Source organism: Podarcis bocagei (genome assembly GCF_964188305.1).
Source record: "Podarcis bocagei genome assembly, chromosome: 6".
NCBI classification, from domain to species: Eukaryota; Metazoa; Chordata; class Lepidosauria; order Squamata; family Lacertidae; genus Podarcis; species Podarcis bocagei.
Genome location: NC_138130.1, coordinates 74,781,434 through 74,807,701, shown reverse-complemented (window position 1 = coordinate 74,807,701; position 26,268 = coordinate 74,781,434). Strand labels below are relative to the sequence as shown.

The following is a 26,268-nucleotide window of genomic DNA, read 5'->3' as shown; positions in this document are numbered from 1 at the left end:
AGATTCATTGTTTTATAAGTCAGAATGGAGTGCCGAGGGTATGCGATCGGAAATGATGGCATGTCTTAATGCTTTCCAGAATAAGGCTGACGACGAGCAGCAATCCCTCTTTGCTGTCTTTGATGAAAACAAGAGCTGGTATTTGGAGGACAATATCAAGAGATTCTGCAGCAATCCCTCCACTGTTAAGAGAGATGACCCCAGATTTTACAAGTCCAATGTCATGCACAGTGAGTAGAAACCTGACCCATCATTTCACTAAGCCTGTGAGAGCTCAACTTCAGTAGTGTGAAATAAAATTATGTGGGTGTTTTTTTTGTTTTGTTTTTAATGGAAGGATAGCATGCTGTTTCCATAATGCTTGACTGCTTGATGGCATTCGCTACACTACACCAATACAATGCTACAAGTTACATAGAAATAATGTTAATTATAAATGTTTACACTACAAATGAACAATCATATTTTTGAATGCTGGCCCTGTATAAAAAAAAAGCTCCCTGCATGAAGTAACTTAGCCCAAGTTAATGTAATCTTCCCCTTGATGAGTTAGTTATTAGATGCAGGGAGCTTTTTTATGCCTGAGAACATTAAACAAAATACAATTAAATGATAAGATCTTCCCATGCAGTCAAAAGTGGTAGAGCCCAAATTTCTGCTATGTCATTATGTGTAACATGTTCCTACAGGTGTCTGTTTCATTCCTGTTATAATGTCCATCGGATCTGGAAATTTGATATGCTCCTGGTAAAGTTATATATTCTTTGTTATATTGTTGTTGTCGTTTTTATTTTAGCTATCAATGGCTATGCATCTGATAGAACAGATATCCTTGGATTTTGTCAGGCTAATATTATTAAATGGCACCTCACCAGTGTTGGCACACAGGATGAGATAGTGCCGGTGCATCTTTCTGGCCATACTTTCCTGAACAGAGGAAAACATCAAGATATCTTGCATCTTTTCCCAATGAGTGGTGAATCGGCTACAGTGACCATGGACAACGTCGGTTAGTAGCAACCTATAAATCCTGTTCTTACAGTGGCCAATTAGATGCCCATGGGAGGCTTGCAAACAGAAGCTGAGCACAGCAGCACTCTCCCCTCCTGCCGTTTCCAGGAATTCATTGTTTCCCTTTTCTTTAGAGTGATAGTCTCCTTTCCCCAAGAGTGGCATTCTCCCTGACATTAGTGGAGCTATTGGGAGTGGAACAAAACCACAAAATCCCCCAAAGGCCTCATCCACCCACCTTTCTGCCTCTCTCAGATTTTCCAGGTCAGCCACCTTGGCCTCAAAGGAACAAAATTGTTCCCAGAGAGCCAGGAGCTCATTGGACCAAGGACACCTCCACCCCTGCTGGCTTTCTACCTGCCTAACTGTTTTGTGGTTTACTGAGTTACTTTATTAGAAACTTACATTTTGTTTGGGTCAAGGAGACGAGGGTCAGCGTAGTGTGCCCTGGGTTTCTCACTTTGCTGCTGAACTCACTTAGCTGTTGTAACACAAAGCCTTGATGCTTTATCAGATGGGCGTCTCTGTAGCTCAGGAGTTGTAATCCAACAAAATTTGGAGGTCCACAGGTTCCTCATCCCTGTCTTGGTGGGAGACAACATATTGCAAAAAATAAAATAAAATAATTTGTAATAGAGTTCTCTGGTTCTGCAATATTGTAATGAGATGAAGGTTTGGTGTGAATCCTTTACCACCATTTGTGAGCCACAGAATTTACATTCAGGTGTCCGAGAAAGGCAAACTTACAAGTACAAGTAGTATGAATAATGCACATTATTCTGAATTTGCAGGAACCTGGCTTTTATCATCATGGGGTTCCCATGAGATGAGCAATGGAATGAGACTTAGGTTTAGAGATGCCACTTGTGATGATGTTGATTACACAGAAAGTTATGATGATGCTTCAGATTATGCACTGGTCACATTTTCATCTGAGAAAAGTGACACAGCAGCACTAAAGGAGGAGAAAGCGGACAGAAGCATGATAAATGAAAATGTCCTTGATAACTATGAGGATCAAACTGAAGATGACTTAGAACAAGATATGTATGCTTCGATGCTCGGACTTCGATCACATCGTAATGGATCGATTGCTGAAGAAGAAGAAAAGCTGAATATCACTGCTCTTGCCATACAAGAAGAAATTGACAGCACCCGCAATAAGACTGATGGTAATGTAACTGTGAACTCACATCTGGTGTTCACAAATAACAGTGATACTTTACATGGTGATAAAGTGTTGGAAAGTCCAAGCAGTGCTTCGAATACAGCTGCACTTGACTCCCTCCATCCTAATTACACATCTTTGGCAAACGATACTTTGATTGCAAATGTTGTTGCAGTGGTTAGAAACTGGTCCTCTGAACAAGGCAAAAGTAACCGTACTTCACATGGTGATGATGTGCTGAAAAGTCCAAGTACTGCTCCGAATACATCTGCACTTGACTCCCTCCATCCTAATTACACATCTTTGGCAAACGATACTTTGATTGCAAATGTTGCTGCAGTGGTTAGAAACTGGTCCTCTGAACAAGGCAAAAGTAACCGTACTTCACATGGTGATGATGTGCTGAAAAGTCCAAGTACTGCTCCGAATACAGCTGCACTTGACTCTCTCCATCCTAATTACATGTCTTTGGCAAAAGACACGTTAATTGCAGATATGACTGCAGTGGTTAGAAACCTGTCAGCTGAACAAGGAAAAAGTAACCCTACTTCGCATGGACCTTCTACAGAGGAGCAAGAAGATAACAAAGGTGAAAAGGATACACGGCATGAAAAGAGGGAAAGGCAAGGTCTAACAGAGGCAGTATTATTTGCCCTTAAAGAGATGTATGCCCTGCTGTTTCATGTACAACAAAAAAGAAATCTTTCTGCTTTAGACAACACCACTTCAGATATTCCATTTCTTCCCATTCCCAGTGCAGAAACTGCTTCCAGCTTAGATGCCAGTCACCTTTCACATTATCTTTATGATTATGAGGATGAAGAGGAAGCAAATACTGAGTTTTCCATGCTTTCAACAAATTTACCTTTGGCTGTAGCAGAGACAGTGGAAAACAATGGTTCTGAACAAGAGTTGTTGGAAGATCAACAATATGATGATTTGACTTCTGATGGTATGTTAGACAGCTTTGCTTCTACTCCCATCCCAAAGCCCACAGAGAATTTGAAGGACTCACCTCAGCAGAGGCCAAAGTGTCCTCCCAAAAAGACGGCTTCTGAATGGAATATTGTTTCTGAGAAGGTGATTTATGATACAGAAGCAGATCTCACCAAACCTGTTGACAATAAACTACAGAACAGCTCCAGAAATGTCACCTTGTATCCAGAAAATACCATGTTCCCTAGCAAGAGAAAGCAGGAGACATACAAAGCTGGCTCCCAGCTTGAGTTAGGCCAACTAGAAATGAATAACAAGCAGGAAGCCCTGAATGAAAAGAGAAAGGTGAATTGTACCGTCAGTACACGTGGAACTTTCCAGAAGGCTCGGCGAAAGAAAAGAAAGCCAAGAGTCTTAGCACCGAGAACTTCCAAACCTCTACTGTCACCTAGAGGATTTGGCAGCAACCAAGCCTCCATTGAACGCAACCATACCATGCTGCCAAATGAGGTGTATGATACTTTGACACCAAAAGAGAATAAACCAGAGGTCAAATTAGGTTTTATAGGCGATGATGGGGAATATATGGAATATGACATAGACAGCACAATCTATGACGACAGCAGCAGTGGCTCTTATGAATATGAGACAGTACACTATCACGACCCATATATAAGAGACCCCCGACTTGACAGTTATACAGCACGTAACCCAGATGACATAGCTAAGCGTTACCTCCGGACTATGAACAATGCAAACATAAGGAGATACTACATTGCAACCGAAGAGGTTCTCTGGGATTATGCGGGACAAAGAAAAAGGTTTGGATGAATTATTTCTCTCTGACCCAATTCCATCTTGCTGGCTTTAGTGCAACGCGCTAAGCAGTGCAATCCTATACATGTCTACTCAGATGCAATCCCCCTCGGTAATTGTGTTTAGAATTGCAGCTTAAAACCTTTTAGAATATGTCAGTCTTTATTAATCAGCTGTTTTTATTTATTTTAAATAAATAAATAAATAAATAAGGCCATTTGTTTCTGGGCAAATGGTTGCCCAAAGTGGCTTACAATATAAAGCAGCAAATGATAAAAAGAACAAAAAATAATATAACCATAAAGCAACAACTCATCAACAGTCCACGCACACTCCATCAGGACTGATCGATTTTGGGTACTTCTTGATCATCAGAATCAGGTGGTTAAGCCCACAAATCTAGGAAACTATTCTTTTTTAATTTATTCATTAGGGGATAATGGGTTGTACCACTTTGTCATGCGTGGAGTTCTGCTCATGCAAGGGGACTTTCCCTTCTTGCTCCCTATACGTCCTCAAAATCTGTTCAGGATGGTCCTTCAACCCTCTAGAGCAGATTTTGAGGGTGCATGAGGGGTTGCAGGGAGAGGAGGGGAAAGATTCATTGCACAAGCAGAAGTATGTTGCAGAAGCAGAACAGCAGCGCTGGGCACAACTCAGTCTCTTTATTTTCTTTCTTTAAAGCACAGGATACCTCTGTGGGGCTGTTTCAGGAAGTAGACTGAGCGCATCTAAGCAGACAAGCAATTGCAACCATGTTTGCTTAGTTATATTAAATCAGTTAATGTTTAATATCTTTATCCCACTCTGCTGTTTGTAGAACATTTCACATCCAAAATGTACAATGCAGTTAAAAACAAAAATGTCATGTCAGTTAGGAAAAATGTTCATGTGAGCCATGCCATCTTAAAAAAACACACCAAAAAACAGCAATCAAGTTAAAAACAACAGCAGTAGTCATTCAAAGAAAAATGATTTTTAGTTTCTGCCTACAAGGGCAACAAATAAGGAGTTGGGTAAATCTCATCCTGTTTATACAGAAGGGCCCTGTGAGCTACAATTCTCAAAGTTCCCTAGGAATAGGAATTGACTGTTAAACCAATCTGACAATTATAGCTCTGTGAGAGGAATATGTTCACCTAACAATGTTCAGCATTCTTAACAAACTACAGTTCCCATGATTCTTTGGGGGAAGCCATGACTGTTTAAAGTGGTGTGATATACCTTTAAATGTACAGAGCCGATTGGACCAGAGTCACAGAGCCGAAATAGATGCCCTTTTGCTTTGATTCTGCAGTATTCACCATTTCTCAGTCTCCAAGTGCTTACTGGTATTAAAAATTTACCCACAAAAAAGTTATTGTTTATTTACAGTCTCTTCATCTCATTCCTTCCATGTCCTCAGTACAGTGAAAAGTGGCTCAGCCAGGACAGGGTACAAAAAAGTGATTTTCCGAAGTTATCAAGACGATACTTTTAGGACACCTGAAGCTACAGGCGAATATGAGGAACACCTTGGCATCCTGGGTCCTGTCATTAGAGCTGAGGTGGATGATGTCATCCAAGTAAGTTCATGTTCCCAGTCTTTGAATAATTGGGGGCATTTCCCCCCCCCCTTTTTATAACTTCAAAATAAAAAAATGGATTTCATTTTGGTTTGGGTGTGTTAAAATAAATAAATAAATTCCCTAAAAGACCATGTGTCTTTTTGTGGCTGAGTTCAGGGATGGGCATTGCTAATGAAAATAGAAGCATAAATGTATATAACAAATCTGAATCCTTTTGAATGCAGCCTGAACAATACTCGGCAATGTGCTCTGAATGCAACAATATTGCATGAACTTCTTATAGCATGGGGGGGGGGGTATGTGATATGCCTCCCAGATTTTGTTTGACTTCCATCAGCCCCAGTCAGTATGGCCAATAGTCAGGGATGAATGGCTTTTGGAGTCTAGCCGTATCTGGAGAACCACAGGTTTCTTGCCCCTGCTGTAGTCCATTTACATGTATAACTCATAAGGGTTTCTTAGTCTTCTGTCTCCTATGAGATTTTCCACTGCAGAAAGCAAAGGCGAAATGAGTTTCCTTTCCTTCTCATTACCCCCAGCTCTTGAAAGTGTAAAACGTGGTTGAAGGAAACTTCCACCGACAGCAATGAAATTCATGCACTACAAACTGACCTGCAACAAAATGCGGCAGTGTAATGTGTTCCTTTTCAGTGCCCGTGTATTTATTTATATTAGATCTATGCTGCCATTTTAAAATCAAAACCGATAGCAAAATGATTCAAATCAGCCAGCCATGTCTTCTTTCAGGGTTCCATTCTCTCCTCCCAGTTTTCCATTTCCCTCCAACAGACACTTAGCATTCAATGGCTACTGAGCATGTCCAATCCTCATTGGACTGGTGGCCTTTTTTGGGGTGGGGGAGTCCCTCCTAGATTCTTTTCTAATTTTTTTTTAAACTTCAGCAAACTTCAAGAGTTACCTCCAAGCCTGCAGATATTGTTTGGTGTGGATTTTGACTACATGAGTATCAACGCTTAGAGAACTGAGCTTGTTAAGAAGACATAGAGTAGGATTACTGTAGTACTAATTTATGTGTGCCGTACATGGGAGCAGAAATGCATAGCAAATCTAAATTCCAGGTAGGGCTGTGAATGGCTTCTTTCTGAAATTCTGGAGAGCTACTGCCAGGTAGCGAAGACAATACTGAACTAGATGGATCAATGGTCTGACTCTCTACAAGGCAGCTTGTATTATTCCTAAATTAAACAACTTGGTTACAGTCAGAAGACAGGTAGCTACAACCATTTATAATTAAACCATTTCATATGCCCAGCTTGTTGATCTGTACAGACAGACAGCTGTGCACAATAAGTACATCCCAAGACAGATTTTCATTCACAACCTGTCTTTAGTTTCAAAGAAATTTTCCCATGGGAGCGGAGTTCTAGATGTGACTAGATGTAGTCTCCAAAATCTGAACCCAGGATAACTCCAGAAAGCTAAGCTTTTGGAAGGGAGGTTTTCCACCTTCATAACTGCTAATCGCTGTCCATTCAACCAGGCAGAGGGCCTGCTTGGTGGTGGTGCCCACCCTGTGGAACGCCCTCCCATCAGATGTCAAGGAAATACAGTCGTCCCTTGGATCCCGAACGCCTTGGTACTTGGACATTTTGGCTTCTGAATGCCACAAACCCAGAAGTGACTGTTCAAGTCTGCAAACGTTCTTTGGAACCCGAACATCCAACACGGCTTCCATGGCTTCTGATTGGCTGCAGGAGCTTCCTGCAGCCAATCAGAAGCCACGCTTTGGTTTCCTAACCAAGTCGAAGGGACTTGGAAGTCGAAGGGACTTCTGGAATGGATTCTGTTCGACTTCCAAGGTACGACTGTAAACAACTACCTGACTTTTAGGAGACACCTGAAAGCAACCCTGTTTTGGGAAGTTTTTAATGTTTGATATTTTATCGCTTGATGATGATGATGATGATGATATTGGGAGCTGCCCAGATGGGCAGGGTGTAAATAAATTATTATTATTATTATTATTATTATTATTATTATTATTATTATTATTATAGATTCACTTTAAAAATCTGGCCTCCAGGCCATATTCTCTCCATGCCCATGGACTTTATTATGAAAAGTCTTCTGAGGGTAGAAGCTATGATGACCAGTCTCCAAAATGGTTTAAAGAGGATGACGCAATCCTGCCAAATGGCACCTATACTTACGTCTGGCATGTGACCCAACGGTCAGGACCTCCAGAAGGTCAGAGAACATGTAGATCCTGGGCTTACTACTCTGCTGTAAACCCGGTAAGGCAATCTAATACAGAAAGTTTTTGTTTTAAAGCAGTAATACTTCTGTGGAATCCTCTGAGTGAAAAGGGAAATGAATTCTTTCAACAGTAATGAAGAACACGTTGGCTAATTTGGCTTCCAAATTTGTATGCCTTTTGCTTTTCAGATATATCTTGGATTTGAGATTCCCTGTGTATTAAATGGGTGTATGTGGAAATGACCATGTTATAACATTCATGAATTACTAATATGATTTAATTTATTATTTGCCTTTCACAAGCTGGTCCCAGGACAGGTTACAGCAATTTAAAATTCAGGATTTAAACAGTTTAAATTTATTACATATTAATATATCTGCATCAGAATGAAGTGAACTGATGCTTTCAAATAAACCACAAGAGCAGCAATTCATTTACCTGAGAAACTAATTTTGGAACCTCTTTCCTGTCTTGTTTTGTAGGAAAAAGATATTCACTCTGGCTTGATTGGGCCAGTCTTGATCTGTCAAAAAGGAATGCTTGACAAGTATAGCAAGCCAAAGGACATGAGAGAATTTGTCCTGCTTTTTATGGTCTTTGATGAGGAGAAAAGCTGGTACTTCAATAAATATAAAAGAAAGACTCATGCTGAGAGAATTTCCAGAGCAAAAAGGCACCATAAATTTCCTGGTATAGATGTTTTCCTTTGTGTACTATAAGATCCCTAGTGATGACGAATAATAACTATGACTATATTGAAGAAAAATGATAGGGATGTTTTCAGAATGTTAACATTTTACAGACACAAAACACTTACATGAGATTTTTTCTCTCTCTGTTGTCTCCCATGTTCCTGACAAGAGTTCAAATATAGTAGATTTATAATCAGAGGTCTCAAATTGTTTTAGCACAACCAGTCCTGCTACTGAATATTCCCTTGCACTAATATCAAACTCATCTGATCTTATTTTGCTTCAAATATTTTCCTGTTTCATTCCAAGGCCCCCCTCTTGATACATGTTAATGTATTCTGTTAATATTTTGTTAACAGAGAAATATAATTAACCTCCATCATAATACACAAGTTGGTTTTCTCTTTATTCTTCAAACTTAACACTATATCCTTACTCTCCCTTTCAAATTGAATTATTCTGTTTAAATAAAGTTTAACTCGAAAGGCAGAGATATTTCTCAAAGCCATTGTTTATCCCATCAGTGGGCACTAATGAGCAAAAGTTAAAAAGTTTTAAACCACTTGGATTTGAGCTTATATTTAACTCCTTTCCATTGAAACTGGAAGGGCTTGAGGTATTTAGTGCTGACTGGATTACATCCATTTTGATTTTCCACATCCAACCTGACATTTGTAAAGCTAACTTTTGCTAAAGCCCTTGAAAATTGCAGGTGGCAAGGAGCACAGTTCCTGGGTGCATTATTTGAAGGTGATGCCTCCATTGAGAAAATAGGGACAAACTATGTGTTGTGGTTCTGTGATTAGAACTTCCAACATAATTGTTGTCTTGTAAAACTAGCCAGTTGGCATTTCCCAGTTTGGATGGTTGTGCCTGTAAATCTTCATTTGCTACTAGCAACTTCAGGTAGTGGTGGTGGGGATTATTAGAGGCTTCTGCAGCTTCAGAGAAAGAGGTGAAACAGGACGTGCCGCCCCTGGTGACAGCAAAAAACAAATTGCCCAATGTTGCCACAAGACCATTAGATTTCCAGGTTACTACTGTATGCTATCATGATACTATCTTAATTAAACCACGGAGCTGAAATATTCTTCTATGTCAAGGCTTTGAAGAACTAAGTAGTTATAGAAATTGCAGTTATGCATCTAAACGTTTTTTTAAAAAAAACAACAACCACAGAAGGATATGTGTGCTGTTTCTTAATCTCTGATCACATGTTCTTTTTTGTTCCAGCTATTAATGGGGTTTCATACCACCTTCAGGGGTTGCGGATGTTTAAGGATGAGAAGGTCCACTGGCATTTGATAAACATGGGTGGGCCAAAAGACATTCATGTTGTTAATTTCCACGGTCAGACATTCACAGAACAGGGAAGGGAAGATCATCAGCTTGGTGTCTACCCTCTTCTTCCTGGTAAATATAATCAGACGGACCCGTATACTGTTGTCAGAAAATTAAATGCTCTTCTCTATGGTGTTGGAATGACTCTGAAGAATTCTTAAGTAGTTATATCAATGTGAATAAAAAAAGAATATATTTTTTTAAAGAATGACAAATGACCTAGTCCATATCAGCGTATAAACAACCCCTGATTTCTATGGTAAATAGTTGAGAAATTATTGCAATAGAATCCACTTTGCTTCCATTAGCCTTCTGAGATGCATTGGCTAACTCCTTTAGGTTACATAAGAAGAGGGGTGACAAACTGGACCCAGCTGGTAGTCTGGATCCTAATATTCTCCATCACCACGGGCCACTTTGACAGGTGAGCAGGCACCAACCACCTGTCAATCACCTGCGATCACCTTGACATCGGGCTAAGCATTTCTCTTTGCAGACTGGGTTGAATACAAGTTAGTATGCAAAGAGAAAATGTTCTTGTCTACAGATCTTCTCTGCTTTATTGATTTTTATCAAAAATCCTAATGTATGTAGTGAAAATACAGCATGAGAATGCAAAAAAACTGGATGTTTGTGAAAGTTCAGGAACCTTGCACCTGATGTCTAATTCCTGTTAGTGCAGAATCATAAAAAACAGAGTAGGCTTTGGTTTAATATGATGCTGCTCTACTCATCTTCTGACCACATTTTTCAGTTTAGGCATGCTTAACAAAAATGTGCATGCATTTCCTTTCTGCTTTGAAGGTTCATTTGGTACTGTTGAAATGAAACCGTCAGGAGCTGGCACATGGCTTTTAAAAACAGAAGTCGGTGAATATCAGGAAGCAGGAATGCAAGCCTCCTTTACTGTTATAGATACAGGTAACAGAGTTTAACCATATTGAATCTCACAAAACAAGGCACATAAGTGTCATTGCATGGTTGGGAAGCAGTGTGTGTGTGCAGTTGGACTTCAAGCTATTGCTAGTACCGTATTTTTTGCTCTATAAGACTCACTTTTTCCCTCCTAAAAAGTAAGGGGAAATGTGTGTGCGTCTTATGGAGCGAATGCAGGCTGCGCAGCTATCCCAGAAGCCAGAACAGCAAGAGGGATTGCTGCTTTCACTGCACAGCGATCCCTCTTGCTGTTCTGGCTTCTGAGAGTCAGAATTTTTTTTTTTCTTGTTTTCCTCCTCCAAAAACTAGGTGCGTCTTGTGGTCTGGTGCGTCTTATAGAGCGAAAAATACGGTAAATTAGCATTGTTTTGTATCCAATACAGTACTGGTCCAACTGTTAGGCTCGTCCTACTTGCGTGTAGGACCCTGGCAGAGACACATGCCTAACTAGCTTGTTCTCTCCCTCCTGGTCGATCGTTCAGGAGCTTCAAATGCTTTCTTCAGCTCGAACATCACAGCGACTGATACCAAGAGGCATCAGCACACTTACGATCCTGCAGACTATTTGCAGTTTGAGTAACAGAACTCAATAGCACAGCATTTTGGCTTATCTACGTTTATTTACATATAATACACTCAGAGCATTCTGACTTAGCTCCTTCCTCTTTCTCACCAGACAGCAAAAAGAGAAAGAACAAAGGACAATAGTCCCACTTCATGGAACACAGTAATACCAAAACATCCTGTTTCCGTCACTTCCCACACTGTGGAATGTAAACATACACCGTCATGTGATAGGCAACAATCCCATGACTGCAAACACGGAGCAAGAATCCTAACAACTCAGAGTAGATGCACTGAAATTAATCAAGATGGCTTACTCAGGTCTATTAATTTCAATGAGTCTATTTTGACGAAAACTTTGTTGGATGCAACCCATTGTCACTGGGCAGGCCCTGTTTGGTGGGTACTGGCAGAGTTTCCAGGGATGCTGGGATCATGTCTGCCATTTTTATGCTTTTTTTTTTATAAAAAAAAAAGTCTGGCTGTGTATTTTTTCTTTCCCATCCTAGACTTAGTGCACACAAGATATAGCAATGGTGCATCTCCATCTCACCCCCAGGTGTAACCTAGGGTATAGGATTGCTCTGCCTAGCACCAGAATTTAGGTAGGGCTAATGCGTTTGATCCCTTTCAATAGGATGCAAGCTGCCCATGGGTCTAGCAAGTGGCATTATAAAAGACTCACAGATCAGTGCTTCAAACTACATAGGTAAGTTAAATTTCAAAGTGAAGGAATTTAAGTCGTTAAGTTGAATATGTTTTGTCTCTTTGCAAGTGATATACTTTAAATTGTAGCGTCTAGCAATGGAACCACTACACAATAGACTACTGCTTTAATGAACATCCACGTTCTGTGGTGGCCCAACATTAACACTTCCATTTTTTCCCATTGTGGTAGACAAAAATTATCTTTCATGGTACCAAAATGGACAGCACAGATGGGTAATATACTAATTAGTAGGCATGCAATATAACATACTGAATATAACTTGTTTGTTTAAATATTTTTATTTACAATATTTATAAATATTACAATATTGTAATCTTTACAATATTACAACAACAGCAGCACATTTTTTTGCAAATACAAACAATTGTGAATTGTCCTGGCATTTGTACAGATTCATATGGTGTATTATAATAACTATTCTAAAAAACATCGCCCCATTTTTTCCATATTTGTTAGTTTCTTACCATAGTCCACGATTAATATATTACATAAATATTTGCCACATATTGCAAAATGAAAATAGATTATACTTGCCTCTGAATTTGCTGCCAAGGAGTGTGGTGGAGTCTCCTTCTTTGGAGGTCTTTAAGCAGAGGCTTGACAACCATATGTCAGGAGTGCTCTGATGGTGTTTCCTGCTTGGCAGGGGGTTGGACTCGATGGCCCTTGTGGTCTCTTCCAACTCTATGATTCTATGATTCTATTCTATGCTCTAATTTGACAGGTCAGTTTCTCAGCCATTCAGTGTGGTTTGTGATGGTGTTTGGTTTAGAAAGCAAAGACCTGCTCTATAAATTGGTTCTGAAAATGCCATCTCAACCTACGACTTGCCCTGCTGGTGATGAATTAGCAACAGCAAATTTTTCATTTGAAACGCATTAGAATGTTTTTTTTTTAGCAAGTTCTAGACCACTCCTAAGAGGGACGTGGGTGGCGCTGTGGTGTAAACCACTGAGCCTTGGGCTTGCCAATTGGAAGGTCGGCGGTTCGAATCCCGTGTGATGGGGTGAGCTCCCGTTGCTCGGTCCCTGCTCCTGCCAACCTAGCAGTTCGAAAGCACACAGGTCAAGTAGATAAATAGGTACTGCTCCGGCGGGAAGGTAAATGGCATTTCCGTGCGTTGCTCTGGTTTCGCCAGAAGCGGCTTAGTCATGCTGGCCACATGACCCGGAAAACTGTCTGTGGACAAATGCTGGCTCCCTCGGCCAGTAAAGCGAGATGAGCACCACAACCCCAGAGTCATTCACGACTGGACTTAACTGTCAGGGGTCCTTTACCTTACTGCTCCTAAAAGCAGGTGTTGTTGTTTTTTTTAAAAAAAAAATTCTCACTCACTATTTTGTTTAGAGATTGCAAAAGTATTATTGATAATGTTTAGTATCTTGTCCATTCTTGTCATGAATGAATCAGTCAGTTCAAACGTGTTTCCATCAAAAACGCAAGGAGCATGCAAAAAAGGATGGTAAAGACCTTGGCTGTTCTGTTGGGTTAGAATGTGTTAGCCTATTGTAGTTTGTAATGGGATTCAATAGCTTTTATTTATTGTTAATAATGTTGTTTACAACCACTAAACTGCTTTTTTGAAACAATTGTTCTGAAAACTGGCATCGTTTAAGGTTTTCAGTTTCCTTTTGCAATACATTTTCTGTTTGGTCTTATCCAGGATACTGGGAGCCTAAACTGGCAAGATTAAATAATGATGGGAAATACAATGCTTGGAGCGCTGGGAAGAACGAAAGTGAACTTCCCTGGATCCAGGTATGATTTGATCACAGAAACAGTTTTATGAGTATAGATTTGAAGTAACTTGATTTAAAATAGCTTGCTTTTCTTTTTTAGCTTAAAAAAGAAATGCTGAGTGGAAGGTATGATGGCCTGTGTGGGTAAAAGAACCAATAGACTAGACATCAGAAGGTCCTTTAGCTTTGAACTTCTGGAATAGCCTGATGGATAAAGTTGCAGGCCAAAGAGCATTGTTGTACCTGAAACAGAGTAGGATAGATTTATTAAACATCTCTTGTAACTGCAAAAATGGAAAATGTTCAGAAAAGAGCATGCAATATGATTAAGGAGCTGGAACAACTCCCCTATGAGAAAAGGTGGCAACAATTGGGCCTTTTCAGGTTAAATAAAAAGCAGAGCGAGGGGTAGGGCATGACAGAGGTCTATAAGATAATGCATGGTGTGGAGAACGTGGTGAAATTTTCTCTCATTATACCAGAACTCACAGGACTGCCCAATAAAGCTAAATGATGGAAGAATCAGGACAGACCAAATAAATTATATTTTCATGCAAAGCTAAACTCTGGAATTCACTTTCAGAAAATGTAAAGGCACCACCAACTTGGATGGCTTTATAAGAGGATTAAACAAATGTTCCATCACTACCATGCAGGACATCATGCCTCTGAATGCCAGTTCCTAGGAGTCACAAATGTGGGGACCGCTCTCGCATTCCAGTGCTGCTTGTGGGCTTCCTACAGGCATCTGGCTGGCCTGTCAGAACAGGACACTGGACTTTGATGGGCTTGTTCTTAAATTTGTGGGGCTTTTAAAAAATTCATATTCTTCCATTTGAGACTACTGGGGTCATATTTTGCTTTTATGAGCTTTGGAAAGCTTATACCTTCCCTCTTCTTTGAAGGTATCAGGGACAGCTTCAATCTGAGATGAGATGCTGGGTGATGTGGATTTGTATCAATATAATCTGATGGATTGCCATGTTTGGTGTCAGGCCAAACTGCCTAAAGATGCCTGGCTGGGCCTGTGTGGCTTCTTGACAGTCTTGTGTGAGTCATCTGGTGGCCCAATAGGTTGTTTGTGATGAGATAACAATCAGTGGGTTAAAAGTTCTTTGGGTCTGGGAATAGGGGATTGACCTATAGGCCCTGTGATCTGTAATCTTCTCAACTCTGTAGTTCTGTGTCATCTTTGAAAAAGAAAAGATTAAGCCTATTGTAGTGGCTACGAATGTTTTGAAACATCTTTCTGAAGTTCATGGCTGAGACAGAGAGAGATTTGAGGTTCATCTGAGGGCTTGCTTGTGTGCTTAGGGCAATAGTTAACTTTTTGGCACACTTCTCCTGCTTCATCAGCTAGGGTAGAAAGGTCACTTAATACTGTTTGTTCGAATTCTGAATATCTAGAGAAAGGGCTTTTGTACTGGTAAATAGTACCACTACTGAAAGAACAAAAATAAAAGACAATGCCCCCAGAACTTAGAAGGAAAATATGATTTTAAAGGAAAATATGACCTATCAACAAAAGTGTTGTTTTCTACTTCTGACTTGCTCTCTGTTTGCCCCTTGCTACAAAACGGTTCATGGCCTTCAGGAGGTCAGAAGATCTTTGCTGTATCAAGTTATATATTCCTATCACTGTGCAATCATGCAGATGCCAAATGTTTTTCCAGTTTTGGTATGGGGTTTTTTGTCCTGCATGAGACTCTTGATTTTACTTATTTCAAGTGCCCCAAATTGCTTAACTCTAAAGTAGGACTGCATAAACTTCTAAGGAAATGTACCTTGCTCTTAAAAAGTCTTGTTTTAGCCATCCTAGGCAGGTAGTTTATTGAAGCACTAGTGCAGGCATGGCCAAACCTGGCCCTCCAGATGTTTTGGGCCTAAAATTCCCATCATCCCTGACCACTGGTCCTGTTAGCAAGGGATGATGGGAGTTGTAGTCCCAAAACATCTGGAGGGCCAAGTTTGGCCATGCCTGCCTAGTGGAACTGTCTTCTGTGGTGGATGTCCTGTATTCTGTGTGCACTGATTGGAAATGAAACAGTGTGACTGCCCCAAAACATTTGCTGGCACAAACAGTATCAAAGGTGGGATTGTGTATGATTTCCCCAATAGCATAATGAGCCCCAAGGCTGACAAGGACAGCAGCGGGGAGCTGGTACAAATTACTGGGGCCCAGTGATCTGGAAGGGGCCCCAGATCCTAACTATCTTGCATATGTTTTTGTCTTTCTCAGTAGCATCATTACAGACAGAAGGAAAAACAATAAAGCTGCATATTATATGAAAAAATGAACATTGAAAAATAAAAATAAACTGGCTGTCACAACATACACGTATACCATGGAGTTTTGCGTGTGCATGTGCCAAAATCACACTTGTCTTTCTCACAAAGAGGATACCTTTCCAATGAAACTGCCCTTATATGGATCTACTGTTTTGCTCCTGTATAGGTGGACCTAGAAGACCAGGTTCTAATCACAGGCATTCAGACCCAAGGAGCCAAGCAGTTAATGCGTTCCTTGTATACAATGGAGTACGTCATTGCCTACAGCAAAGATGGAAGAAAATGGGTTGCTTTTAAAGGGAATCACTTAGGGGCACAGAAGGTGTGTATATTTACTGTACTTGTCCCTGTTTTCCACTTGAGGGGAAAAAAGGCAGCAGGCGTTGAAGTTTTTGCTCAAGGGATAATATAGATTAATATAAAGAGAGCCAATGTGGTGCAGTTGATACTGTTAGACTCCTGGACTATGACAAAGGAGATCAGGGTTCAAATTTCCACTCAGCCGTGAAGCTTAGTGGGTGACCTTGGGCCAGTCTTGCCGCCTAATCTACTTTACAGTGTTTTGAGGTTAGCTTTTTCACCTGCCTTACTCCACCCTCCAGCCCTGGGAGCCTTTATAAGAGACCTGTTCTGCTACCTGTTCTTTATTGTAATTGATAAGTGCAGACTGTTAAATTATTATTTGCTGATGTTTAATTTTACTGTTTACTGTTGGATTCTAATGGATTATTGAATATTGCTTTATTTTATATAAATTGTTTATTTTAAAGTTATCGTGACTTTTTTATAGGATCAGATTGTTACTATTAATGTTTGATATTTTATTATTTTTATGTGTGTTGGAATATGGGTGGGGTAGTAATAATTTTATTTTATTTTATTTTTTATTTTTTATTTTGCAACACCATTGTAAAAATACCTGCACTGGCTATGCATCTACTACAGAGTCTGCTTGCTTTAATTTAGGTCTAGAGTACCATAGGAATTGCCTAAACCCTAATATCCCAGCTTGATCACTGCGAACATTTGCAGGAGCGCCACTTGAGATGGCAAGGCTCATTTGACATCAGCACGAAATAGATCCTTTAGTTTGATCAGCCTAGTCCTGTGGAATGCTCTGCCAATAGGGATTCAGCAGGCACCTCTAGTTTCAACCTTAAAATGCCTGTTGAAAACTTTTCTGTGCTGCTAGTCTTATGCAGGTAATTAAGAAAAAGTTAGTTGATGGTCTCTGATTTTAAATTTTTTCATGTCTTATTGCATATAGGTATAACTGTAAACCACGTTGATTTTTAAAAATAATATAGCAGTATAGAAATAAATAAAAAATAAAAAATCACAGTGAGACAGAGAACCAAGTATGCCACCTTGAGCTCCTTGAAGGAAAGGTGGGATGTAAACGTAATAATAAATAAATATGAGAATACAAATGCTAAACTTACATGAATACTAGATGCCAGTGCTAAACATATATGACATGAAAGTGACCTTTTCCACATGTAGCCCATGAGGATATAAATGTGCATTGACATGTGTATCTCCATTCATATTGCAATTCTCATCCAGTCCCCACTGAACTGGCTGGGTGCATCTTCTGAAACACATCTCCACCTAGAGAGCCACCATTTATTATGCATGGTTAACTGGAATAAAAATTGGTTCAGGGCTGTTATGGTCCATCTTTTTTAGCCCGAGAAATTGTATAGAAATCCTGTCCTCCCTTAAAGAGGGTACATGTTGCGGTGAGACCTGGAAACCGATCCCCTCTGTTGTGGGTGGGCAAGATTTGTCAGCCACAACACCCGATTGGTAGGTCCCTCGTAGCTAGGTGCAATCTGGCCAATGGGACACAGTCCAAACGGTTCGAGGGACCTATTTATACCTATGCATGTGACCCAGAGCTTCCTCTTTCGGCTTGTGCATTCGGAACACCCGCCCACCTCTCCCTACTTTAAGGGCTTTTGCGCTTGACCTTGCTATGCCGTTGTGTGTCATCTGTCGTTGGGACAGGGGCACGGCAGGAATTTCCCCCACTTGGCTGATTGGCTGTTGCCATTTGCGTTTCGCCTGCTGTGTAACAAATCGTCACAACTTGTAGGGTTGCGGATAGGCTCTGGTTTAGGTGATAGGGATGGGAGAAGACTCTCGCCATTCCCTATGTGAAGCGTATTCTGTGAAAGGAATCCAGGGACTCAAATGGTTTGGTCCACCCCTGAGAGGGGGTTGTGCCCGTGCCTGAGTCCAGGGGGACATTTGTGTGGCGGACATAGTCCGTTCCCAACTTTTCGCTTATCCAGGTGTTCACCCTTGGCTGACCTATGCTGGAACACTGAGTCAGCGCTACCTGCATGGCAGGGAGCTAGTCGAACCAGAGCCTATGCAACCAGTCACTTTCTGTAAACAATAAAGTTGGGCCTACATTCTGCCAAAAACCAAAACTAAAATTTGAGTCAAGTGTGAATTTATTTAGGGGGGAGGTTTCTGGGTCTGAACAGGCAAATGGGCAGAATCCATATAAGAAAATATATGTGAGACACTTATCCATGAACAAATACCGCAGAGTTACTTACAGAGCTCTTTTGTTTCCACTAGGTATTTGAAGGCAATTCAGATGCCCATGGAATAAAAGAAAACCTCATTGACCCTCCTCTTGTTGCTAGGTATATTAGGGTGTATCCAACCAAGTTCTATAACAGGCCTACTCTTCGTATGGAACTCCTGGGTTGTGATACAGAAGGTAAGACCTGGATCCTGCAGCTGAGGCCTTTCTCTTTCTGTGTGTACATCTTTGCTGTAAACCATACTGTTGCTTAGGAGATCTAACCAGGATGTGTCCATATTTTTTATGATAGATTGCTTTATGCCGTTGGGAATGGAAAGTGTGGCTATCAAGAACGTGCAAATTACAGCCTCTTCTTATAAGAAGACTTGGTTGGGTTCATGGGAGCCATCTCTTGCCCGCCTCAATCTCAAAGGGAAGATGAATGCCTGGCAAGCAAAGGTAAAGACAAAAGCTGCAAAATCAAAGCTTCTGCAGTTGTTGTTGTTTTTTTAAATAATGTAAAAGTAGAGTAAAAATGAAATAATCAGGGTTGCACACAAGCTAACCATCATATTAAAATACCATATAAAGAAATCAACAGAAAAAGAAGAAAGAAGTTAGCGCTAGTGCTAGTGAATGAACTCCGTTAAAAAATAATAATACCTGTAGCTTGAAGTCATTGGATCTACTCCAGTGTACACAGGATCAGCAGCTGTAATGCCTGCAGGTGATATCCTTGATTAATATACACACTTAACCCTGGAATACTGAGCTTAATAGGACTTACTTCTGAGCAGACATATACGGAATTGTGCTTGAATGAAGAGTTGGTTATTTAGCTTTAAATTTTTCATTGCTTTCTTTTAACAACTGTTTTATTTTCTTTGAATTGCTTCCACTTCACAAATTATTTTGATTGTAGGTCAACTAATACATATAATTAAATAAAGAACACATGGAAGGATGCTAAACACTTGGCTACTTTAGAGTCTTCGTTCAGTGTTCAGTGACCCTGTGCACTTCTGTAGAACTCAGTTAAAGATTTGCAAGTATTGGATATTCACCAGTGAACTTGCACAACTCAGTGTTATTACTGTTCTCATTAATTTTACAGTCTAACAACAACCAACAATGGCTGCAGATTGATCTCCTTCAACCTAAGAAGATAACAGGCATCATAACACAAGGAGCTAAATCAATGTACAGTGAAATGTATGTGAAGACATTTTCCATCCTCTACAGCGATGATGGTTCAGTGTGGAAGCCTTACATGAATGATTCAACTTCCATGGAAAAGGTACCAATTCTTCCTCCCCCTCCCTATTTATTATTTTCATTTATGATAAGCATTAAAAATGTTGGCCACTCCCCCCTACTACTGAGATCTCCTTTAACAGTCTTGATTTGCCAGGTTTGACTCAGTGACTCTATACTGCCAAATCATTTTGCTTCACCAAGGATTTAGTGTTCTTACAAGCAATATAGGGACCAGTGATCATTAGATATGGCTTGTGTAACGTGGAATAAAATACTGGAGCTACATATCCGAACAGTGTTTTTATTGTAAAGATCAAAAGCTAGAGGTCTTAGGTCCAAATTCTAATGTGTAGTGGATCCCCCTACCACACTGTGGGGACTGGAATCTGCCTGAGAACTTAGAGAATCATAATAGGTACAGTGTTTGCCGTGGACTCAAAGGATGGCCCAATGGTCTGACACATAAGGGACTGCACAGGTTTATATGAACTTAGATATTATGTGCCATTGTGGGAATATGTTAGTCCAACCTTTTGTCTACTCATTGTGCATTCATTCTGCACTTTTGTCCACTCATTTTGTTATGCTTGTTTTCAGGTGTTCACAGGTAACATTAACAGTGGTGGCCTAGTCAAGAACTACTTCAGGCCACCGATATTTTCCCGATTCCTTCGTGTCGTTCCAAAAACATGGAATCTGAGTATTGCACTTCGGATAGAACTCTTTGGTTGTGATGTGTTTTAGGGGCTGAACAGAAGACTCTCATACTGAAAGCCCCACAGCCTTTAAGCTTGCTGATACCAGATGTTGTAAAAGGGGAAACCAGAACAAAAAACTCTTTTAGAGTGATTATGGGGTCCGTATCCAAAGCACTTTAAGCTGTGGATTGGAATAGCTTTGAAAATTCAATTAAAAGACATTCATACCTATTTAAGTACTGTGAATGCATAAGATAAACAAGCAATTGTATTTTCCATTATCACTGTGAATAGATACCTTAATGTATTACCATCATTGCCTTTGCCATCTTCTGTACTTCCTACCTTCCCTCTTCCATGCTCAGAACAGCATGCTTAAACCAGATAGTAAGAGCGGGAATGAGGAGTGGGGTCAGGAGTCTCTGATCAGTGAGCTGTCAGCAGACGTATGAGCTTTGTTTACCAAAGGATTCTGAAGAGCCATTCCTTCAGGGGAGGTTAGTTGGTCATCTTCTAATTCAGGGGTCACCAACGTTTGTAGGCCTGAAGACACATTTGGATTTTTGAGACCGTGCTATCAACACCACCCACTTTTCATGATTTAAGATAAGTAGAAATGGTTATGTAAGGTATGTCTCCAAATGCACAGTCATGTATTTTGCTAACTATTTATGGTTAGGTCTTCCTTCCATGGCTTTGGAGGTGGATTAACACTGAAATTCATAAGCGGGTGGTAAATCTTTCTGCAAGATGCTTAACACTTTTTCAGGATCTGTTTCATGATGTTAATTCATATTTTCTGAATAAAATGCAAAACAATGCATATCTAATGTGTAAAAAGCACACTTGGTGGCAGCTCCTGTTTATTCCAACAACTTTAAAAATCACTGATCTGGAAGACCTTTGGACTGTTACTAAGAGGCAAAGAAAATGGGCTGTATTCTTATTTCTGTATAACAAAACTGACACTGTATGAGGGGAAATGCTAGAAAGGAATTAGTTCAAAAACACTAAAATCATGGCTCAGCCAGTGTGGTGCAATGAGTAAAGTTTGCAGCCTGGGTGCAGGAACTTAAGTTCAGATCCCATCATCTCTGAACACTGGCCATACTTGCTGCTGGGATGGGATTTGGAGTCCAGCACAATCTGGAGGCAGCACAGATTCCCCATCCTTCGCCCATGGATAGCAAATGTTGTTTCATTCTTTCCTGCTGTGGAACAAAGGCCCAAACTATATCTGATGTAGGAGACATTTACTTCTTCTTTTTAAAGTATAAAATCAACTGGGGAAGGGCCTGAACAGGATCCAGTCACTGGTGCTATTGGAGGCATTTGACTCCATTCCCCTACACTGTTTCTCCAACTAAAATCAATTACACTGGGCAACAATTTTTGACTTTTGAATGTTGTCTAGATTTCTACAACTGATTTAGGGTATTTTTGCACTGCTGAATCAGGAAATGGCATCCGTTTCTCTCCATCAGGTCAGGTTTTCTGTAAACTGAATGGTGGGCATTGATAAAGGTAAGTACATGTAAATTGCATGTTGCTTCACCATTTTTCAAACTTCAGGGCTTGAACTTCCGTTTCTTGGAACTCCTGGAATGCTCAGCAGCACGGAGGTCTCTCTTCAGAGTCCAACAGTAGTCAGCCATCATGACTGCGTCCCAGCAACCCTGATACCTGGTCTCCATCTCTTTCATGTCCTGATGGAATCTCTCCCCCTGTTCGTCACTCACTGAACCCAGGTTCTCAGGAAACCAGTCCATATGTGAAAATAGGTAGTTCATCTTGACGCTCATGTTGCAGCCCAGGTTTCTGAAAGCAGTCAGCATGTTGTTGACAAGTTCTGTGTAGTTTCTGGCCTTATTGTTGCCTAGAAAGTTCTTCACTACCAGAACAAATGCCTTCCATGCTTCCAGTTCCACTTCGTTCATTGAGTTTCCAAACTTTGGGTCTCTGATGAGCTGACGGATCTGAGGACCGTCAAAGATGCCAGCTTTCAACTTCTTCATGGTCAATCCTGGAAAAGCCTGGCACAAGTAAATGAAGCAGTCACCATCCTTGTCCAGAGCCTTGGTGAACTGCTTAATTAAGCCGGGCTTGATGTGCAGCGGTGGGAAGAGTATTCTGTCTCTGTCCACCAGAGGGTTGTTGATGACATTCCTTTCTTTGCAAGGCACCAATTCCTCCCGCACAGGCCAGTCCTTCTTCGTGTAATGCTGAGCACGGTCCCTACTATCCCACATGCACAGAAAACATGGGTACTTGGTGAAGCCAGACTGTTGTCCCAACAAAAAGTTCACCATCTTCAGGTCCACACAAATACAGTGGTGCCTCGCAAGACGAAAAGAATCCGTTCTGTGATTCTCTTCGTCTAGCGGTTTTTTCATCTTGCGAAGCAAGCCCATTGAAGGATTAGCGGATTAGCGCTATTAGCGCTATTAGCGGCTTTTAGCATCTTATCTGCTGATCGGATCAGCTGATAAGTGGCTTAGCGGCTTAGAAAAAGGGGGGGAGGGGAAAAAACCAGCAGGAACTCGCAAGACATTGTCGTCTTGCGAAGCAAGCCCATAGGAAATTCGTTTTGCGAAGCACCTCCAAAATGGAAAACTCTTTTGTCTAGCGAGTTTTCCGTCTTGCGAGGCATTCGTCTTGCGGGGCACCACTGTAAACCACTTATGCTGATCATAATCAATTTTCTCCAGCACATACTTCACCGCTTCATAGTTCTCCTTCAGTGTACTCGAGTGAGCCAGGGGTATAGAGGCAAACTGGTTGCTGTTGTGTAGCAGAACACATTTCAGTGATCGCTTTCTGCTGTCAGTGAACAGTCTCCAATCTTTGGGTTCGTACTGTGGCACTCCAAGCTTGAGCAGAAGCTGCACAATATTTGCGCAGTACACCAAGTCCTTCTCTTCTGAGAAAAAACGGAGGTACTCTTGATGCTTGTTGCGCAAAAAGCTGATGCGAGCACTGTCAGAGAGGAGGTTTTTTCCCTTCAATCTGGATGCCAACAGTCCTTTGACAAGCTGAGGTCGTGAATTAGATCATTCAACTCCTTTTGGGAAAATGGATGTGGAGCATCATCTTCAAGAACCACTTCTTCTTCATGTCCTTCAACACTGGAGGCATCTTCGTCACTAATGTCAGGAAGTTCTCCGAAGATAGGCACTGGAATTTCATCACAATGAGCTACAGGACGACGAGCTGATTGAAGATCAGGATACTTCGTGGGGCGGCTGCCCCATTAACTTAGTTTTGATCCCCCAACTTTATGCTTTGCTGGACCAATTTATGGGAGATTTCAAGGTTTTATGACTTCAAACTGATCCCTTTTCGACATAATCACCCAGAACTATTGGACCTGAATACTTCTTGTCATTAAAATAAATCATTTCCAATCAAAACAATTATTCGACATGGCATTTTACCCCCAGAAACTTCTTCTAAAATGCTCCACACAAGCGTACATGTGAACAAAAACGTAAAAAACGACATGTGGCCATAGCTCAAAAACTTGACCTGATTGAGCAAAACCAATGTGATTTTTGGATTCAGTGCATCAGATTCATCCTAAATCAGCTGAAAAAACGCAGACAACAAATTTGTTGTTGACCAGTGTTATCGCAAAGCTGCTATTACAGTGGTGCCCCGCAAGACGAATGCCTCACAAGACGGAAAACCCGCTAGACGAAAGAGTTTTCTGTTTTTGAGCTGCTTCGCAAGACAATTTTCCCTATGGGCTTGCTTTGCAAGACGAAAACGTCTTGCGAGTGTTCCAATTTTCCCCCGCTCCCCCCCTTTTTCTAAGCCGCTAATAGCCTTTTAGCCGCTAATCCGCTAAGCCTTTAATAGCCGCTAAGCCTTTAATAGCCGCTCAACCGCTAATAGCGCTAATCCGCTAATAGGGTTGCTTCGCAAGACGAAAAAACCGCTAGACGAAGAGACTCGCGGAACGGATTAATTTCGTCTTGCGAGGCACCACTGTAGTTCTAGTTGAGGAGTGGGGAAGCCCCACATGGGCTAACATCAATTTAGAAGTGGGGAGCAATTTCTATAGGGCAAAAGGTAGTGGGGGGGAAGGATTAAACCTTGATCAATTTCAGCCTACATCTGCTTTGAATGAAATAAAAAGAATTTTGAGAAATCTCATCATGACTTTCATGCAATTTGGCCCAAAGTCATAGAAAACTGGATAAGTGCTTAATTAGATCTAATCTGAGGCAGTGGTTGTTTTTAAAAATCTGAAGTTTTTTGCCAGGCTGACTACTGCTAGATGCATCTGATTCACTTTATCAAGCATGTTAAATTTTAAACAAATCATTCATTGTTGTTATTTCTTATACCTGTGAAGGATGAGTTTACTTCAAAGCATCTGACTCAAACTCTGGGTTGCAACATTATTATGTTTTTTCTGTTCAGAGTTCCTGCACACAGCCAGCTCATATGCTTACCATATGAATATTATTCTTCCTGTATTCATTGTACTTTATTTAAACTGGATTTTATTTTCCATTTCACTTTTGGCAAATAACATTGTATTGGTCTTAAACAATCAGCAATGATCCTAGCTTAGCCTCTGACATCCAGCTATTTGTAGGGGTCGCCTGCCTTTACCAATGCAGATAACTCAGGTTGACATAGCAGAGGGAAATCCTAGGATGCAAGGAAGAGAAACCTGCAAAAGTAAAGAAAGGAGCTACAGCTCTGCTTTGTTGTATCTGTGTGGTCCATGAGCACACCTTGGCAAAAGAATTTCATTGCAATTTCTTCACTCCCATAAAATATGCTAATGAAAATGAAGCAAGCTTTTCATATCTTTTCTTTAATCCCTCCTCATAGTAGCAGGAATGATTTGGCTAAAAATAGTCTCATTTCACAGGTGAGAAATTGAGTTTGAGACCTACAACACAATTCTACCAGACTTTTAGAAGACACCTGAAGGCAGCCCTGTTTAGGGAAGCTTTTAATGTTTGATGCATTACTGTATTTTAATATTTTGTTGGAAGCCGACCAGAGTGGCTGGGGAAGCCCAGCCAGATGGGTGGGGTATAAATAAATTATTATTATTATTATTATTATTATTATTATTATTATTATTATTACTATTATTATATTCATGTTTACTTGGAAATCCCACAGTATTCAGTTGCTGACATCCAGGTAGCTCAATATTTGCATGATAATTTTAATACAAATTATTTTAGTACTTTATAATTAATGCAATATTGTATCATTGATTATTCTGTTTAGAATTTATGTAGCTTAACTTAGGCCAGCATTTTAAACTTTCTAATAGTGTCCCCCGTTAGCTCACATCTTAATTAAATCAGGAGCTCTTTACAATACAGGTACACTATAGCCAGGAAATGTTATTTTCCCTTTCTGTCTGTTGGCCCTGTCTTTTGCAATACATTCAGCTGATCTTATGTGGAATAAGGTGATTCCTGGGTGACTACACCTGAAATTTCAAAAGACCATGCTTAGTCATTAGGCAGAAACAGTCTCGTGTATGATGCTTGCTACAACGTGCTTTGAGAGCGCCTTCAGCAATAACTGAAACTGGTTTACTCTGGTGAAATAGATAGGTTCTGAGGTGACTTCACTCTGACTTTGTACTTCATGCAAAATTCAACTGAGAGAGGGATCCAGATTATGTTATTAGGTTGATGAAGACTCAGGCTCCCCAAAGTTTCAGAGGGGAGAAGCTCCTTACATGATGTAGTATAGACTAATCTAGGCAGGACACAGAAGCAGCCC

The 26,268-nt window shown here is 40.6% G+C and overlaps 1 protein-coding gene across 1 annotated transcript in view; it reads left to right on the top strand.

The window, feature by feature from the left end:
- Positions 1-20,821, top strand: part of F5 (coagulation factor V) — a 37,845-nt gene extending 17,024 nt beyond the window's left edge. The window contains exons 11-25 of the mRNA XM_081198861.1: positions 80-230; positions 797-1,009; positions 1,803-3,936; positions 5,337-5,496; positions 7,518-7,754; positions 8,200-8,407; positions 9,643-9,822; positions 10,555-10,671; positions 11,888-11,959; positions 13,644-13,738; positions 16,175-16,330; positions 18,601-18,745; positions 18,861-19,009; positions 19,665-19,847; positions 20,405-20,821. Of these exons, the coding sequence (XP_081054987.1) occupies positions 80-230; positions 797-1,009; positions 1,803-3,936; positions 5,337-5,496; positions 7,518-7,754; positions 8,200-8,407; positions 9,643-9,822; positions 10,555-10,671; positions 11,888-11,959; positions 13,644-13,738; positions 16,175-16,330; positions 18,601-18,745; positions 18,861-19,009; positions 19,665-19,847; positions 20,405-20,551 (4,347 nt within the window). The 3' untranslated portion in view covers positions 20,552-20,821. The remainder of the gene's footprint in view (positions 1-79; positions 231-796; positions 1,010-1,802; positions 3,937-5,336; positions 5,497-7,517; positions 7,755-8,199; positions 8,408-9,642; positions 9,823-10,554; positions 10,672-11,887; positions 11,960-13,643; positions 13,739-16,174; positions 16,331-18,600; positions 18,746-18,860; positions 19,010-19,664; positions 19,848-20,404) is intronic.
- The last annotated feature ends 5,447 nt before the right edge of the window (positions 20,822-26,268 follow it).